The sequence below is a fragment of the Ochotona curzoniae genome, unplaced genomic scaffold (genome assembly GCF_017591425.1).
Source record: "Ochotona curzoniae isolate NIBS_2020 unplaced genomic scaffold, NIBS_Ocur_1.0 contig_66, whole genome shotgun sequence".
Taxonomy (NCBI): domain Eukaryota; kingdom Metazoa; phylum Chordata; class Mammalia; order Lagomorpha; family Ochotonidae; genus Ochotona; species Ochotona curzoniae.
Genome location: NW_024466512.1, coordinates 18,759,548 through 18,779,309, shown reverse-complemented (window position 1 = coordinate 18,779,309; position 19,762 = coordinate 18,759,548). Strand labels below are relative to the sequence as shown.

The 19,762-nt window shown below is 41.7% G+C and overlaps 1 protein-coding gene across 1 annotated transcript in view; it reads left to right on the top strand.

Moving 5' to 3' along the window:
* The window catches only part of SORCS3 (sortilin related VPS10 domain containing receptor 3), a 546,072-nt gene that overhangs the window by 421,790 nt on the left and 104,520 nt on the right, over positions 1-19,762 (top strand). The window contains exon 8 of the mRNA XM_040991786.1: positions 15,264-15,353. Coding sequence (XP_040847720.1) covers positions 15,264-15,353 — 90 coding nt within the window. The remainder of the gene's footprint in view (positions 1-15,263; positions 15,354-19,762) is intronic.

Below are 19,762 nucleotides of genomic sequence, written 5' to 3'. Positions count from 1 at the left end.
AGTGGAGAACATTCTTGCACTCACAAGAGCTATCAAGTCACAAGCTTCTCGCCTCTCTGTATTCCTCTTCCTTACCACATCTCGGGAAGGCCTCGGCTCCATCGCTCTGCAGCCCAGTCCCAGGAAAAACCCCCTTCCAGGGCCTTCTGTGAAAGAGTTGGGTTGTGTATGTTCATTTCTCCCATTCCCATTTCAACTAGGATGTGTATGTTTGTGTGTGTGTGTGTGTGTGTGTGTGTGTGTGTGTATCTCGGAGTTCCAGCTTTTGAAAATATTAATTGCTTTGCTTTCAATTCTGTAATTAGCAGCTTTAAGAACTGATTCTGCACCCCCGCTTCATCAGCCGGAATAGGACTTTTGAAGTTTCACAGTGGCAGAGCCAGCGATTAATAAGTCAGCTTTGATTGACTGAATGCCTGCTATGGAAGGACACTTCAGAAGTTCATGTTACAGTGGAATTAAGAGATAAGTTTGTTATTTTGGTGCAAAATATCTTTGAAAGGTACATATGCAGATGTTTTCGTAGTAACCATTTTCCAAAAATGCACTGAAAACTCACATATGTGTGGATTTTAATTTTCTTGCACCAAAATTATCTTTTAATTTCTTTTTTCTAAATCTGCTATTATACTATCACATCCTAGAGACAGACTTATTGATTGATTGATTGACTCATGCATTCATTTAATAATCTACCCTTAAGAGGCTCCCTTTATGTTTTCAATGAGGGATTTAGGAGAATACGCAAGATTGGCAAGAGATGACTCTCGCTGTGCAGTCAGTTCTGGTCACGAGGCAGCCCCACGTGTTCTGACATTCTCCAGGAACAATACAATCAGAAGCATTTCAGAACAGACTAGGCTCCAGGAATGTCTGCTTCCTAGAATGGGTGTGGTCCACGATACAGGATGTGATCCAGGAAAGTGGCCTGGAGAAAGCCTCTCCCAGACTAATCCCAAGGTATTTGCATGAGGGGTACACTTTGAGGAGTAGCTGGGGCTTTGAGGAAAAGCAGGCCCTTGCTGGCAGGAGGCAGTGTGTGCGATGGGCAGGCTGGGCCTCAGTCTGGCCTCACCACAACTCAGCTGTAATCATGCACTATCTCTCCTGCTTGATGCTCAGTTGTTTTATCACAAAATGAAGGGATTGCGTTAAAGAAGCACTCTGAGGCTTTATGCTGTTGTTGCTGTTCCAGAACAGCTTTCCAGACAAAACTGTCGAAGGAATTCAATTGTATGAAACAGGTGCAGGTAGAACTGGTCCAGTGTAGAGAGGCTGAGGACACGTGGAAGCTGCTGCATTCATTCAGCGTCTTCATTCTCCTGTTTGTAGACACCTGCAGGATACCTCTATAACACTTAGGATTCATGGAGCCCTCCTTGCACAGCAGTGGACTGTGTCCAACAGTTCCCTTCTGAGAATTTCCACCTGCCAAATGGCACGAGTCTGCCCACTCTACAGTTCACCCATTTAATCAGACTGGGAGAAGTGGTGATTATTTCTGTTTCTCCAATGTGGGAGTTTCTTTTTATCAGAAAGGTATTTTGAATGTAGCTACTTTTTCAGGAGTAGCTGATTCTGTCTTTCCTTCCTTCTTTTCTTATGCTTCTTCTAGGAGTGCAATATGGAGATAATTCCATAAATACAAAATAAAAGAGCTAAGTAAAATGGATTTGATCCCTGGTGATTATGCAATGTGTAGTAAATACATATGCAAGTAATAAAAATGCAATTCCTGCCTGATTTGATTGTCTAGGAAAGGAGAGAGATAATACGCATATAAAACAATACCTAAGAATTATAATACATAATATACCAAGTCTATCTTTAAAAAAAGACATGATCAAGAGACACAATCACAGAATGGGAGGCACTTCATTTGTTCATTATTCAGTCAGCATTTTTGGAGTTATACCACCAAAAAATGTGAGTTGCCACATTGGAGATCTCATAATCAGTAGACAAATCCATTTCATTCTCCTGGGAGCTTGCTTTTCAAATGGACCTTTATCTCTGATAGTGACTAGGAGGCAAAAATAATATAAAATTAGCTGGCATAAAATTATACATAAGCGGAAGTTAGGTGTGTATGTGTGGCTGTACCAGTTGTCCTCAGATTTTGCTTCTGAGACCTGAACATGTGAAATGATTTCTGGCAGAACCATATAGACTCTTCCTCCCCGCCCCTCTCCTGAACTGGGAGTCAGAAGGTCTGAACAGAAATCAATCCCTGCAATTTATTTTTAACTTCTTTCTCCTTAGCCACAATTGATTTTTGTCTTTGTGATCAATGGTACAGAGAAGAGCTCCATGGCCCAAGCAACTGTTCAAGTGCTTGGGCTGGTCAGCCCCACGCCTATCGAATAGAACATTAGAAGCTGATTATGGAAGTAATAGAATGAAGATGTTTAAAGGATGGGCCCGATTACTCCTGCTTTCCTGGTGAGGAATGTTCACAGATAAAAGCTTGCTGTATGGAAGAACTGAGAGCAGGAGGGAAGGCAAGGTGCCAGGGCACACAGCCTGCCTTGGCGGGCAGACTTAGCCCTGTGCCACAGGGAGGGAGAGAGAGCTTGGGGATTAGCTGCTTGTTTGCCAATCTTTCCTTTCCTTTTCAGCGTTCTCTTTCTCTTCCTTTTACTATTTCATCTTTGCTGCACCAACTGCTGTTAGATTTGAAACAGCAAACTAAGCATCTGTTGCTCCCCAAAATTAATTAAATAAAAACGAGGGAGACAGATCAAGTCTTTTCTTTGCGTGCTTCTTGGGCTTTGAAACTGTCTAATTTCTTTCATCTCTGTTCTCTCCTCTTCCCTTCTAGTTATGCTCTGATCCAGCTTGTTTTTAATGAGAACAGGAAATTAGCCACTTCCCACATCTCCCACTAGCCTTGTCACCCCTCAAGGCCAAGCAAGATTGTTTCCACTTTGTATGAAAAACGTTTTTTGAATGGATGCACACCTTGTATATAATGTGCAATGGTAATTCCATGGAACACAATTAGAACAATGCAAGTGTGCTGTACACGAGGTGTTCTGTCTGCCTCTCCTGAACAAGAGCGTGCATTTTTACTGCTTGCCGCAGGTGGTGATTGCTTCCAGATTGTAGCATGGAGAAATAATCAGAGGGTTGTTAATATGTTTGTGTTTATTATTTCACAGTGCTGGATAATTGCTTCAGAGTTGTACTTTGTGGTTGGAAAGGGAAGGGATTGAAATCAAAATTTACTTCTTCCTCTGAAATATCTGAGACAAGGCCTCAGGAAGCAGATTGAATGTAATTCCTATACATAAGAAACACTATAGTTCTCAGCATTTTATGTGTTAAAACTTGTCCTCAACTTTTTTCTGTAGTTTTTATGGTTTGGCTAATTCTCTTTGTTGTTTGAGTAATCTATGATATTCTTGGGGAACCAACTACAAATAGTGCTAACAGCCAACAGTCAGCATGATCTAGGCTGATGTATTAATGGATTTAATTGTTCTTACACACTGTGGGGTAAATTCTACCCTACCATTTCTCAGAACAGGCACAGAGAGCTTAAGCCATTCTCCAAGGTAACATTGCCAGTAGACAACAGAGTGGAGATTTTGATCCAGGCAGCCTGACCCTAGGCCTTGCTTCTCAAGCCAATGTTCAATTCTGCTTTTTAAATGAGAAACCAACACCTTCTCACTTGCCTGGGGCTGTGGAATTCTAAGTTAATAAGCACCATACAGCTTCACTAAAGTAGTTTCTTAAACATGTTTGTACAGTCAGTGAGTGAACACAAAAGGAACTGACATTCTGAAGTCTTAAGACCATGCAGTAGAAGACTTTCCCACGGGGAAAGTCAAGAGCCAGTGAATGGAAGGGTGCAGAATGCAGAGATCTGACATGGCCACGTCCCTACTTTGCACCAGCCGCATTTTGGCCTTCATACTGGAAGGCCAAACTGAGACCATGAAGTGTTTATGTGCTTTATTCTTAAAGACACATCCTAGCTGATAGGGGTCCCAGGGTCTAGAAGCACCTGAAGCATTCATACCAAAGCTTTTGGTTCAGTCTCACAGCAGAGAATCAAAGAAGTAAAACCTAAAGTGTGTAAGCATAAAATTTTTATAACCCAGTTTCATTATCTTGAAGCAGAGCTGCTTCTTTGGATAGGAACTACTTCTGCAAAAACAAACAGAAAAATAAATAAAAGTATAGGGAGATTATTGAGCCATGTACTGTGGGTCTCTTATTAAAGATGTCAGGCAGAAATGTAGCAGTGTTTGTGTCATGCATGCACTGTAAATAAAAAAGTACAATTTACATATACACATGCCTTGGTTATCTTCCTAAGCAACTCTCCTCCAGCCAAGATCTTAAGACTCGTTGTCTGGGCTCTCCCTTCCCACCACTTCTACAGCTTTGCTGAAGGTCTGTTTCCCTGCTTCCAGATCCAGCTCCACATTTTCTCTTCATCTACCCTTATGGGCAGTTTGGCCATGTCCTCACTTTTGTCATCTTCTACACTCAAATCTATCCTGCCCTCTTTGGCAAAAAAAAAAAAAAAAAAAAAAGGAAAGCATCCTTCAATGTTGAGAACCCACTCTTCCCTGAAATCTCACCTGTCTGTATGTTGCATGTGACACTATGTGTGTGCAAACATGGGTACACCTTGTACACACACATCACTCTGGAGGGAACACAGGAGAACGGCTAGGTGCATCACTCTGTGTATATGTGTACAGGTATGTAACACTCTGGTGTCAGATGGACTAGAATATGTATTCTGGTTCCGCCCTCTTCTAGCTGTGCAACTTGGCCATCCTGTGCCTTTGTTGACATGCAAAATGCAGATAGGATGGATAGAGATTCCACAAGACCTTGCCCTGCTTTTATGGTAATTCAAGAAGTGTGAGAATTGCTTGAGTCAACTGTGGTGATTTTAAACAGGGAATTTTTATGATACCTAGCCTTCGCTGTGCTTAGGAACCATGGTGGTGTCCCTAATTTCATGTTGTTTTTGTTTGTATTTCTTACATGTTACACTTGGTTGCTTTGCCATGAGTTCAATCGTATGTAGCTCTGCCTGGGCACAAAAATGCTGAACAAGCACTTGCTGATTGATAAATGGAATACAAGGTGGAATTGGGCCCAGTCTTCTTAAAGAAGTCTTTGCAGATGATTTAATGTTCGGGAAAGTTCTGAATTTGGCCTGGCCTTTGATTAATATGGGAATTCAGTGGTGGGTAGGCAAGAACATCTCGTGATCTACTTTTGTGTTTCCCACAGGAGAGTGAGCTGTCTTGTAGACACTGGTTTTCCATGTTGTGGTGTTGTCAATAGCTCAAAAGAGTATTTGATGTAAAATTAACGTTCGTTTGCGGAAATATATGCTGTTATCTTTCATGTGTGTGACTCAGCACAGATTTGAAAAACCTTACAAAAGTGAAAACAACATGAAGTTACAAATCAGAAGTTCTCAGACTGGCTTTGAATCCAACTTTTTAGTACAAGGTGACCTACCGTGGCCTATATAGGCCTCAGGTCCCTTAATTCTAAAATGAAGATGTAGTTAATCTTTACATGCAGAGTGGTGTTTAGATCAAATGAGATTTACTGCAATAATAAAACTTGATAGAGTACTCCACAGTACAGACATTGCTTTCACATTGTGGCGTATGATACTAACCAAGTATTAAAGAAGAATAAAATTTGTCATCTATGCTTAAAATACTATAGTACAGCAGGAGACGCAAGATGAATACATTGCCTAAACTGAGGACAGTACCTAGTAAGTAGAACAAGAGGACCAAACCCAGGAGTTCTGAAGATAAAAAGGAGGAAGAACAAATGAATTCTTGGTGTTGGGTACGGTTTAATTAAGGAGGCAGCTGCTTTACTTGCTCCTGTGAAATTCTCCAATAACTGGATCTGGGTCATGATATTTCCTGTTGATAGCTTGTCCTCAACTAGCGATTCTTTGAGAAGTGTCTGGAGCAGATACTTTAGACGTACTCAGGAATGAGCAGTTTAATGGACATTGCTTAGAGACCCGAGTTCAAATCTGTGTTCTGCTACCTGGAACTTAATGCCTTGTGCAAATTAGCCTATTTATCAATGAGTACTTAGCACTGAACAGCAGCTCCTCGGGATCACCATGAATGAGGGTATTTGATGCCTATTATGTGAGCACAGATCCTCGCTCTGCCACAATAATGCCTGTGCTGATGGCTGAGTGGAGAGATGGGACGCGGGGGGCACAATGGAGACACTCCAAGAGGTGGCAGTTGGCATTTCACAAATATTCATGGCTTTCTTGAGGGGGGGTTGACAGCATTGTCTAACAAACATCTTGACAGATGGTTCAAATGGACATACTGCCGTCCCAAAACTCACTCACGAGATGGGAAAGTCCCACATCAGGGAAGCTTTCCTATGGTATCTAGCAACCCACATGTAACCAAGCTGTGTGGATAGCCCATGTCCCGAGAAGGAAGCCCTACATCTGTAGAAAATTAAGGATTATGTTTGTCTAACTCTTTCAATATGTTTAAAATATCTTGAGTATATCAGTGAAATATTTGTTTTCTAATCAGTTAAATGCACCTGCCAGGCATCCCACGTGGCCAAGGATATTTCTGTTTCACAGCTATACCCTTCCATTTGCTTCTTTCCTTTCTCATGGGTCTTGTTTCCTCTCAACTTTCATTCTGTGCTTTGGAAAAACCTCACCAGCAAATTTTCATGCCCCGTGCTGTATGCAGAAAGGACAGCTCGAGATCATCAACTTGACTTGTCAGTGAAGATGTTTCTGAAAGCTTTGGGTTCCTGAGTGTGTACCACAGGGCTATCATTACACATTAATCATTTTATTTGTGGAACATCTTACATAAAGACATTGTATTACTTTTTCTAATTTGTAACCATAAGATTATGTGGGAGATGATCAAATATTAGTTCCATTTTTATAGAAAATATCATATAAACTCTATGACCAGGTCTAAGAAAGAGCTGTCCTGAAAATAAACTGACACATGTTTTAGTTCCTTAGACTTTCTTTTTTTTCTTCTCTCTTACTCTAGGTTTTTTATTTTAGGAAGTTCTGGATTAGTATAGAAAAGACAGAAACTAATGTCTAGCTTGGAAAGGTCTTAGCCAAATAATTGACCTCATAATGTCCACTCATAAAAAGAAAATAGTCTGTGAGAAACATCAAGTTGGGTAGAAACCTTTTGTAGCTATGGGAAGACTCTAGAAGCTAAACTCCTTGTGTTAACCCGCTCTGTTTCATCTTTTAGAAAACCACATGACTGCACAGCCCACGGGGAACAGAACCATCACTGAGAGTGGGAGGAGGAGAAAGGGCTTTGAAAGATTTCACATTCCTCTTCAGGGCTTCCATGGCAGTACTACCATCTTATTTGAAGCTCTGTAATTCTTATTTATAAAACTAGAAACAGACTCTCCAGGTTTTAGTTATTATTACATTATTTGGACACATTCACGTCTACCAAAGTTTGGATTCCAGAATGGCAGTGGGAATTTGCATGTAGTCTTTGTATTTCTTCATTTAGCTGTGCCTTTTTCTCAGGAAAAAAAAATCCAGAACAGGAAAGATTAAACACACACACAGAAAAAAAAAAGTCCCTTCCAAAATGTCAGGAGGGCATCCTAAAACCTCTTCCTATCGAAGTCATGGGAGAGAGTCACGAAGACCAGGCTTGCAAATGTCAGTGTTTCAATCTCTGCCTCTAAACACTCCCTTTTTGGGTTTCTCTATGTGGTCTCCTCCAGGACGAGTTCCTGGGTGAGGACAATGTTTTTTATCCATGGTCTTTTATGGTACCCAGTATCCCCTGATGCCTCCGGCTTTCCTACATAAACTTCCACCCTATCTCCATAATGTCTTCCAAGTAGCAGCAGACTGGTGCAGGCACTGTTTGCAGAAACAGATGATAATAGAGAGTGTTCACTGTATGTCAGCTGTAGGGACAAAGCTCCTTTCTGCTGTGTATTTCATTTCTTTGGTGAATGGTGCGAAGGAGGCACTGACATCTCCGTTTTCCATATAAGGTGATTAGGAAAGCTGGGCTAGTTAACTAAGGTCACCAAATGCACAAATAGAAGAAACAGGATTCAAACACAGCTATAACATCCCAACTAATAATAATGCTCTCATTCTGCTTTTTTATTTTTATTTTGAGTTTTTAATTCCATGGTACAATCCCATAGAGTCCGGGAGTTCCCTTCCAACTTCCAAATTCCCATCCCCCAATTGATTTTCCCCATATTGTTATAATAGTATAGTGCTTCATAAGGAGTAATAATCCCTCAGTCTGTTATTTAAGTGTGCCCCGACATTGCTGTTACAGACAATGTCAGACGGTCCAGTAACTCATTGTCTACATATGTCCAACAGTTTCATTGGGAGTCCATCTTTGATTTGGAAGTAGGGATGCGTATTTTAATATATCTTCACATATGGATATGGTAGTCTCTAATACTCCAACACTATACATTCCCTTAAATGAGAAGCCATGAAAAAAGGCCAACAACAGGTATAAAGTTAAAACAACAACAAATTAGAGTACCATGGACTCGCAAAAATGCACTACTTCTTAAAAAAAATCAAAGGAAAGGCTTCTCTGCAAATATGAAATCTGAACTTCATCAAGTCCAGACCCTTTAATATGTTTGAAGAAATAAAGAGAAAAGTATGCTAATTCTTCTAGTCTTCTGTAAAACCCAAGCACATACACTTTGCCCCATGGATCTCTAACCCGACCACGTTTTCTCTGTCTCACCAACATTCTCAGCATGGAGCAAAAGCTCTAAAACTGTTTATGGAGAAAATTAAGGAAATTTAGACCTCTTTAATATTTTTCTTCAGTGAGTGCATTCGCAACCCCAGTAGGCATCTTTGCAGCAACACCTCCCCTGCACACAGTGGGCATTTTTGTGGCAACACCTCCCCTGCACACATGTACACAACACTCATGGCTTGTGATATTGACTTGAGTATCGATTATCTTATCCCAGATCTATTCTTGGTGAAGCTACTCGAAGGCTATTATATTAGAGAGCCAATAAAACATTTTATGTGCAAATCTGTTTTAAAAGTGGTCCAGCTATAGCTCTATGTCCATGCTTTGAGTAATAGATACACTTTTTCTAGACCCAAACAGATAAAACTGCATATTATATTAATGTCACAGAGCCTCCAGGACATAAAATGAAGAAATGCCAGTTGGAAAAGTACTAAGTTCAATGTCGAATAGTCTAGCTGAGAACACAGCTTCCTTGCAGGATGCAATATTGTTCCAAGTGCTCTATCTCAGGTTTCATTCTGAAACCTGGTATGGCACCTCAGGAAAGTATTTTGGGGAAATGAGTTTAGGGTGGCTGGGGCAGCATAACCTGTGGAGAAGGCCCCTGAGCCATTCTGACCCTATAGAGCCCTGATGAGGTGAGACCCTGAGGTACCTGTTGATGTTTGTCTCCGCAGAAGGCAGAAGCCCAGTTCTTTGTTCTTGAAAGAGGAATTTGATCTTTGAAGGAATTATGTAAGTAGAGAAAAGAGAAAAACCTAACAATACCAGGATTTATTTTAAATAATCTCAATGGAATTAATGACCAAAGAAATTGGAAAAGTTAATTGTGCATCCTAGCAGCCTGGCTGTTCATTTTCTTTCTTTAAGGAGAGGGAAACAATGCAAAAGGTGTATGAGAGCCGCTCAGCGATGCCTGTCAAGGTGGTCGTTTCTTTGGGCTTAGATGGGATATTCGCATCATATTATACCCAGCATGATCTTCGAACTGGAAAAGCTTCTAAATGTCATTTTCCATGAAGGCAACAGCTCTCGTGTAAGCTGAATTTATTCCATTATAGTCCCTCTTATTCACAAATTCCAATAGCAGCACCATTCACTCTTGTGCAACAATACAGCATTGATTTCTTGGGGCTGAGAAATTGACAGGAACTCTCGCTTAGAAAGAGCTGCCTTGCTGGTGGGCATCTTATCTGGGAAATTGGAAGTTGAACGGCACGTGATCCATTCTCTTCCACAGAGAGGTTTGGAAACCTCCTGCAGCCAGAGGGCCTGGCATAAGTTTTGATTTGATTTTCAAAAATCAGATAAGCCAGTTCACATTCCAGCTCCACCATTTGTTTGTGTTTCTTTGAGTGTGTGTGTCTCTCTATCCATCAATTTCTGCACCTGAATATAAAATAGAAAACTAATATATACATAGAAACAGTGCTAGAACTATCATCTGTGATTTATATTTTTATGTAAAGCTAGGGTACAAGTCATGTTACTAGCAATAATATTAAAAATGATAGTTTCTAGTGTAGATATCAAATAATGTCTTGAGCACCAGGCACCCAACTTTGAAGCACTCACAAATGTGACTTTCTGCCTCCTTCCTGTCATACCTACACGTTCCTCCTGTCAATGGAAGAAGGAGGCTCATGTTCTAGAGGTCCAAAGGAGAATAAGAAATGTCTCCAGGCCTTTTGCTTCTGCTTTTTTAGGAAATGGGTGAGCAGATGTCCCTCTTCCTACAGGGAAAACCATGACTCATAAATGAGAGCATATTTAAAATGTAAAGGATCTGTCAGGTGAGGCTTGGTCACAGCAAGAGTGGGATTAATTCAGAAGAAACAGATGTGTTTAATGGCCACTGCATTTGTCCAGAGAACTCATTTTCCCTGGCCAGGAGCCCAATTAAACCTGTAAAATGGAAATCCAGAAAATCAGATTAACGAGCCAGTCATTAGTAAGGAAAAGATCCAGCTAATTCTGTATTTAGCATGACGGATAGGCTAGGAACAAATAACTGGATGACATTCATCAAATGTAAAATAAAAGGTGCCATGAAAAGGAAAGTGGTAATAATCTCTGGAATTTACAGTGCCAGCAAATTTGCTGGTTAGGAAGGGAAAAGTTCATCAAAAGAGATTAATTGTCACTAAACTTTATTCCTTCCTTGTGTGTTTGCCAGAATGTCACACAAATAATCCTGGAGAGGCAGCAAATGCATCAGCCTGGTGTCATCCTAACACGGTGAGGTCTCTGCTCCTGGGATGCTAAAACTTCTAGGGGAAAATGTCTTCCTTCCCCACACAGGGACTAGGCAGAAAGGGAGAGTTCTTCAGGGTGTCCGCGACTTTGGCCCCAATCAGTGACAGCAATCAAACTCACAATCTCCTTGAGTAAAACAAATTAATCCAAACAGCCAATGATTCATTTAGTCAAGAACTATCCCTTGCTTTGGACATGCTCCTGTGTGGCTATGGTTGCACATTCCTGGTAAAGCTAGAGCTGCAAAGCCCAGGTTCACATTCTGGATTTAACAGCAAAGTGTTGCACGACTTTCTGAGCTGTAAGGCAGGGGCGTGTATCCCCCAAAAGGACCCTGTCTCCCTGGCCATCTCCTGATTTGGAGTGCAGTGTCTGTAGCTTTGCCTGATTGGGCATTCATTTTGGTAACTGCAGAAAAAAAGCTCCTGCTGAAACGGAGTTAGTCCCAGGACAAGTATGTAAATACAGGGTGGGAGGGGGATGGGTGGTGCAGCGGGGGACAGGAAAGGCTTTACATCCACGAGGGCTTTTATTTTCCATTTGGGACTTGGAACCAACGAGCGATGCCATTTGTAAGTCTTGCTAAGGGAAGAGCCGTTCACTGTTTTGAGGGGGTGAATGAGCTGATGGACACTACTGCAGGCTTGCAGAAGCAGAGCGGCTCCCTGGACCACTTCTGAACACACACACAAACACATTCCCATCAGAGATGGACCTGGGGGCAATTCTTCGGTGAGCATAAGCTCAGGGGTCTTGTGAGTGGCGTCCTCAGCACCCTGAGGTTCACAGGGTCAGCCTCCAGTGGACCACAGCCGAGTCTGTTGCCGTCTTGACACTTGTTATATTCTTATATAAGACATTATGCAGAACAATTTTTGTGCAAATTGTTTCAAAGTTGTTTATGCAGGGTTTGAATGCACACCCGTGTTTTCATTGTTTCGAGTGACCAGTTTTCCCAGTGTGCTTAAGGTAGAACTTGGCCTGTACTTTATCAACACAAGAACCCGTCCACCAATGTGCCCAGATCTGACAGTGGGCCGAGACCTTCCAGGTCAAAGCACGTGGAGCTGGAAGCGGAGAGCCTCCTGTGTACGTTATCACCCGAGCATGTTGTGGATTCATGTAAATTATAGTCAGAGGGGGCCACTGTGCCGAGTTTCCTCCGTGGAACTCCCGACATGTCCCTGTGCTTGCGGGAGGGTGTGCCCCGCTAGTGAATATAGACATTAAGGTCACATCACCTCCCCAGACTGTCCCCCACAAGTCGGGGGTGGGTCCTCATGTAGGACCTTACAGCTGCTCCTAGTTGTAAAGTCTTGCTCTTGTAAGTGCCATTGTTGTACGGTGGAGGTTCCTAGACCTTCCTTGGTGTGGTTTTACCTTTGTTGAATTTGTATAAGCAATTGTCCAAAAAAAAATTTAGCACCACATGAGTATTTCCTATGCACACCTGTGATTCTGAGATGTCAAAAGTACTTGAAGAACCTCTGGATTCTGTAACCCTCATGTGACCCCTTCATACTGTGGACCATTCCATGATACATCGGACAGAATTTTTGTGTCTGTCACTCAAGCAAATCTCTCCCAGCCTGTATGTGTGCACGAGTGAGCCTGTGTTTATGTGTGTGAGAAAGAGAGAGAAAGGGGAGGGAGGGAGGAAATGAGGGAGAGAGAAGTGAGGCATTGGCTGTGCAATGCAAGGCTGGTCTGAATTCCATGACTGTGACCCTGTAAAGGGCACCATTCTTCCCTGGAGCGTGGGGTGACTTGGAGACCCCACTGGGCTTCTTGCAGTTTCTGAGTTCTGATCAGTGTTCAGTGATGAAACTCGCCCTCTTTGATGCTGATCTAATTACCCGAGGGAGTATTTGGCAGGGCTCAGGATATTGGGGGATGGGCTGGTTTGTTGATGACTTTTTTTTTAAATTTTGAGGTATCTTTAAGCTTTACAATAGTTATATGAGTCTCCTTTAAGAGTAATGAAAAGGTTTTAGAACCAAAGAGAACTGTTGGTTGAACCACATTGTCGATATTGCGGACATATGGTATTAGATGGCATTCTGTTGCATATTTTATAATGCCTTGTGGATTTTGTAATGATAATTATAATAGAGATGATAAAGATTGCCATAACTATGCACACAGAGTTGCGGAGTTCAATACTCCTAGGAAGAAGGCAAAGGGTCAGGATGGATGAAGAATCAGAGGTGTCTGGAAATTCTTAAATTCCCATTTGTGTGATGGTTCATATATGTTGCTTAGGTGTACAGCAGCAACAAAATCTAGGAACTTATTACGAAAGAAAATTCTTGAACTCAAAGCCCATAGATTGCACCCAGCAGTCTGACTTGTAAGAGATTAAAATTTTAAAACAATGGATTTAGTTGTTGAGTAAGTAAGTGTGTGTTTGCATGTGCTGGTTTTATAATTAACAATAAAACTAAATTAAAAATAAATAGGTTTGTGTAAGGACAATGGGGAATGACTGGGAGTCCAGACTCAAGAATTATATTTTGGGCCCAGCATGGTATCCTAGCAGCTAAAGTCCTTGCCTTGTATGTGCTGGGATCCCAAATGGGTACTGGTTTATGTCCCAGCAGCCCTGCTTCCCATCCAACTCCCTGTTTGTGTCCTGGAAAAGCAGTTGCAGATGGCCCAAAGCCTGGGGACCCTGCACCCACATAGGAGACGCGAAAGGGTTTGGACTCCTGGCTTTGAATCAGCACAGCTCTAGCCATTGCGGATGCTCAGGGAATGAATCAACAGACACAAGATCTTCCTCTCTGTCTCTCTCCTCTCTTTACATCTGACTTTCTAATAAAAATAAAATAAATCTTTACAAAAATATCTGTTAAAAAAGGAATTTTAATATGATTCTGTGCTCTTCAAAAAGAAAAAAAAAAACTACTTCTCAGCCAACTCATTGACTTCAGTGTTTAACAGCTACCTTTAAGCCGACACAGAACAATACAGATTCTGAAGAATAAATAAAGCCCTGGAATGTAAGACAAGGGTAATTCTTGTTTGAAAGTAGAGACCTAAGAGTAGTGCCAAACATTAGTCAAAAACCAGGGAATGTCTCCTCTGTGTTCACAGCCTAAGATTTCATACCAAGCTTTCCCCAAACCTTCATTTTCATTTCTATCCTAGCATCTGCTCTACCCATCAGCTGCTTTGTGGGTTTCCAATCTGGGTGGGGTTGGGGGGAGCCATGGAAGATACAGTCCTCCAAGTGAGGGGTGCAGGGTGGCTGTTTGTAGAGATGCCCCTCTTTTTCTGCTCCTAGCAGTTGTTGTGAATAGGTGCCAGGCTTGGACTGGAGTGGACAGACTGGCCCGTCTCCAGCATGTGCTTGGGTCTTAGTGAGAACAGAGTCTGGGCCTCAAGTAATTGCCTCCTCAGCACATCAGCCCAACTGCTATTGTTGTCCTGCTATTTTCTCTGAACAGGCCATATTATCTTCTCCTGTGAATATTAATTTCCCCGTGAGTTAAGATAATTGGGCTGAGAGCAGCCATCTGCAGAGCTGGGTTTGTTGGCAGGACACTCTAGCAAGTCCATGCCAGAAGATGGTTTCTTGGAATGGTTTCCAAGTCATGCAATTGGGAATCCATCATTTCCCAAGTGAGGTTATAGGACTTGTCCCTAGCCTGTCAGTCATGAGAGAGCAGAGGTGGAACTCAAACCAGTTCAGACTAGAGTTCTTCCTCCTAACCCTTTAAGTAACTTGCACAAGGGGAGAATCAATTATCTCCTCAATGCTTAGATTTGTATATAAAAGCAAAACATCCATACTTAGATGTGAAGTAATGAAAACTTTGAACAATAGCAGTTTTTCATATCTAGAAAAAAATTCCTTTGACAATTATGCCAAAAATGTTTGTGAAGAACAGAATAAATGGATTGTGGGTGTAATCCCCATCAATAGTTTCTGTTTTTGGCTGAAAATATTTAACAGGTGCACTATACCATATTCAAAGAACAGAGACCAAACAGACACAGAGCCCATCCCTGCTCTCCCAGAGAATTCAGACAAGGAAGGTTGTTGGAATTAGCCATGTGTCATCGAGCCATGTGTCAACTGGACATGGGTGAAGCGACTTTGGGTGAAGACTCAAAGCCAGTGAAGGAGAGTCTCTAAATGGTAATGACAAACTTACAGTCATGCTAAAGTTCCCATCTCTTGATGTTTCCCTTTTGATCCAGGTCACCACTAGTGGAAGAGCCAGCTACTACGTGTCCTACCGAAGAGAGGCCTTTGCTCAAATAAAGCTGCCCAAGTACTCCTTGCCAAAGGTAATGTATGCAGCACCTGCTGCCGGACAAATTGTTGGGCCATGGGGATATTAGATGCCTGGCTGAGAGGACTACTGGCATTAACCTGACTTACCACTGGGCGTTTTAGCCTCTGTAAATGTCGTTGAACCTGGGCTGCATATTCCCTTCCCAGCAGGGCACCAGACAAGAGCTTTGATTTCCTGCAGCTAAAATATCTGGTATGGCATTGGGTCACTTCCCAGGGGCGGTAGTGAAAGAAGCACTGGCTTTAAAAATTTGTTCTGCGGGTCCCACTGTTTTACATAGACCGTATTGCTAAATAGGAAGCCAGGTTCAGGCAGGAACAATTGTGTGTGTGTGTGTGTGTGTGTGTGTGTGTGTGTGTGTGTGTGTGTGTGTGTGTAGTCTGTTGCTATGTGCTTCTCTTAATGTTTTAATGCTAAGTCTAAATACACTACTTATCTTTCTGCTCCCCTCTGCCAGTATAATTAAAAAGGACTGACAGAGTGTTAATATCAAATTTTGCCATTCAAACTCTTGGATGAAAAAAAAAACATAAAATGTACCCTATAGATTTCCATTCTTTCCAAACATTGGATTCTGGGCTAAGGGGAATCTTAGAATCCAGGTGGGAGCACGAGGGTACAGAAAAGCACAGTTTCATACTGGAAACATACCTAGTATAGTGACGCAAAGATGACTGCCTCTAAACTGGTGCTAGGGCGTATAGTGGTAATGAGAGAAGCTTTCTCTGGTCCTTACTTAGTTCCAGCTTTGGATCCCCACCCTCTCTTGCAATGACCATCAGGGTCACTCTGGAGCACCCCCCCAAAAAAACCAAACAAACAAAAATTAGAATAGATAGACAGAGAGCAGCAAGGAAAGCTTAGAACCAGGAAACAATGAGTATGGATTCACATATACCTTACTAGTTAGGACACAAAGATTAGTTACTCCTCACTAAGGTATTGAAGATCTCTCTACACTCCGCTCCTAAAACAGTTCTGCATCTCAACTGTTGACATATGCCTTGTTAGAGTTATAAGCTAGTTTAGACTACCCTAAAATCTGCCAAATTCAGCAAAATTATGCTTCAACACTATAAACTGCTAAATACTAAAATGAAAATAGACACAAGACAGCTGAATAGTATCCTGCAGCCATTTTAAGGTGTATAGCAGCTGGTTCTGTATACAAACTAAAATTGAAATGTCAATGAAGTAGTCACAGGATGTCATTAAGAACTTGCATTTTTTTAAACATATTGGATACTCAATACCATGTCAATTCCATAATGTTGTAAATTGTTGTTGATGTTATGTTGGAGCTTTTAATTGATTGGGATGATATTCTGCCAGCTCTGCCTTCAGACCAGAGTTGGTTTCCCCAAGTAACATTGAATTTATCTGGACAATAAGAGGCTGGACTCTATGCTTGGTATATACTTGCAATGAAAGAATCTTGACTAAATTTGAACTGTAATACTGCAACAAGGTGGAGGAATCCACCATTTGTGGTGGCAAAGGGAGGGGTTGGGGAATCCCAGAGGTTATGAAACTGTGTCACATAATGCAATGTAATTAATAATAATAAAATGCAATGCAAAAAAAGAGAAACAAACGTAGGCAATTTACTGTCCCATGGTTGTTTTTATACATTAATTTCTCATGTATTCATTCATTCATTCATATGTTCTTTCTGTTTTGTTTCTTTTTTCTATGCCAGATATTGAATTAAACTCATGAACAGAATATTGAATAAGAGATAAACGTTCCTTGTGATAGTCTCATAGTGAACCGAGAAGCAGTTGTGGGTGGTAGGTTTAGGCAGTGTTAGAGCAGTTCAGTAGCCACCTTGGAATAGAAGTAGCGCTAACCTAGTAAGGTTGGTGAGGGCAGTTCTCTAAAGAAACTGGTACAACAGGGCTAAGGCATTAATCCTAAAAACAAAGATGGGGAGAAGCCAGCAGAAAATTGCCTACGATTGGTATCATTGGGAAATCTGCTTCATGAACTGCTCAGATTGCAAAATGACCAGTTGCTTAAGTCCCTTGTATAAATGGTGTAGTATTTTTATATGATCTACGCATTTAATATGCTTTAACTATAGTTTACGTATGATACCTAATACATTTTAAGTGCTGAGTAAGCAGTGCTTAAGCGGTGTTGTTTATGTCACAATGACAAGAAAAGAAGGCTGTATGTATATCATGCAGATGTATCTATCATAGGCCTAATTTATTTTTTATTAGCAAAAATCCATGGATACAGAACTCGTCTGGGGAGGCTGGGGTCATTTAACAGCCAAACTGAGAGACTAGGTTGCAGAGAGAGCAGAGGTGAGGCTGGTGAGGCAAGCAGGGCCGGGCCCATGTCTTAGGGACCGAAGGGACTGATTTCTCATTTGCTCTGTCTTCTCTATGATTGGCTTTTATGGGGCCATTGTAGAGAATTGTGGCTGCAGTGGGTACTCATTGCGCATTCTACACCCAAATAGAAAAGAGGAATTCCAGCTTGGAGCTGATTAGTAAAGGGACATTTATTACCGTGCTCTTGCTGCAGAATTCCACTTCACAAGAAGCTCCAGATTTTTATGTATTGTACTAGAAAATGAGGTTCTGAAACTTTCCAAAACTTCTTCCTGGGATAAGGTTTATAAACCTTCCAGGAAGGTTTATTATTATTGTATAAGGTTTATTATTATTTCCGCAGCATGTGCATATTTTATAGACTTTTAACTTTCTCAGGGAAACAAATAGTTCCCTCCCCTGGGCAGTGTGACTGCAGGTGGGAACCAGTGAGGCCTCAGATTGATGACATCCCTAGAGCATCCCATTAATGATCAGCAGCACTGTGACCATTTATTGTGGTGGCACACCTTCCTGTGCAGGCAGCCCCTTTACAGAATTCCATCCTGAGCGCCTTCTCAGGAGTGTGAGGGCTGCTGTGAAAATAGCTGGATGGCTATCGATCCCCATTATTTACCAGGGCTGGTCTGGAATTTTCATAGTCAAGGTTGAGGAAAGTGGGGGTAGAGAAGGTAGAGGGAGATTGGTTCTTTCCACTATTTGAGAGTGGAATTGGCTTTTAAGGTGGTTGTTGGTGGTGTTCCGTACAGTGCTGTGGCTGCTGTTGGGTGTCATGCTTATGAACGAAAACAGACAAAAGCCACCTGTTATCATTTGCTTTGCACCTCTGTGCCCAGCCTATGAGCTCAGAATACGCTCTCTTGGGGAACTCAGTGGCTTGGAGTGTTCTGCAGAAAAAGAAATGAGCACCATTAATAATGAACAGCATGACTACGTGCCAGGCCCTCCATAGCTCAGTCTCCAGGCAGTGGTTTGCATTCTCTGCCCAATGGGCATGAAAAGCATGCAGCAGCACAGTGCCTGGCAGCCAATGATAGGGCACAATTCTAGTCAGAGGAGGGGACATTTGGGCATGTGAGCAGATATCCTGAACTTTCCCTGTGGCTCTGAAACTTTCTTATCCATGGGTCCAAGTCTTCTCATCTGGGAAACAGCAATGGTAATACTATTTGACAAAGTTGTAAGGATTCAATGAATGGCTCATTGTTGGTCTAGTGTGCAGTTGTATGCAAATCTAAGGCATGATTATGACTTATTCTGATCCTTGAGGGAATAACAATGAGGTTGTTAAGACATGGGCATGGGAATCAGTGCTCACTTTGGGATCATGTCCCTGCTGAAGTGGGACTCAGTATTGCCTAAGACATTCATTTTATCACCCTGAGTGATGTGCCTTCCCTTCTCCATTACATTCTGCACATATTCTTAACCTGCCACTCTAATAATCATTTCTACAGGAGAAAATATATTTTTAATGTGTTTCTATGTGGATTTTGGATTGGCATGACAGTGGTGGACTATGCATGAGCTCTGGGCTTCTGGAAATTGGCCAGGTTTGAGAAATCCCCTTGTTTTATGTTTGGCAAATGGCTTATTGCAAAGAATTTTACGACCTGATAAGACTCAGATGTCTGCCTTGTTTACGTGTAATAAGATCAGATTCCCATTCTTCGTCTCATAAATGCCTTGCTGCTCTGTCATCCTGCTGAGTAATCTCGACAAAATGCCTACAAATTTGACTTGACCAACATTAAGTCTGACTTTTCTCTTAGCAAAGTCGCTTCAACCCACTCATGACCTTATGTGAGAATTGGGTTCTTAGTAAGCTTTTCAAGGAGGAAGAGCATCCCAACAGCCTTATGAAAAGCAGCTGATCTCCAAGTAAAAGAATTTCTTGTCCCACTGTGTCTGCTTCCCCTATTCTACACACTGAGTTCCTTCCAACTTTGATTTACATTTCCCTGAGAAGGAATTAATTTCCATTCTAACTCTGTTGTAGTCACGGTTATGGTGGTCAAAATGTGTCCTTGTGATCGTCATTTGAAGTAAAGCCTAACTT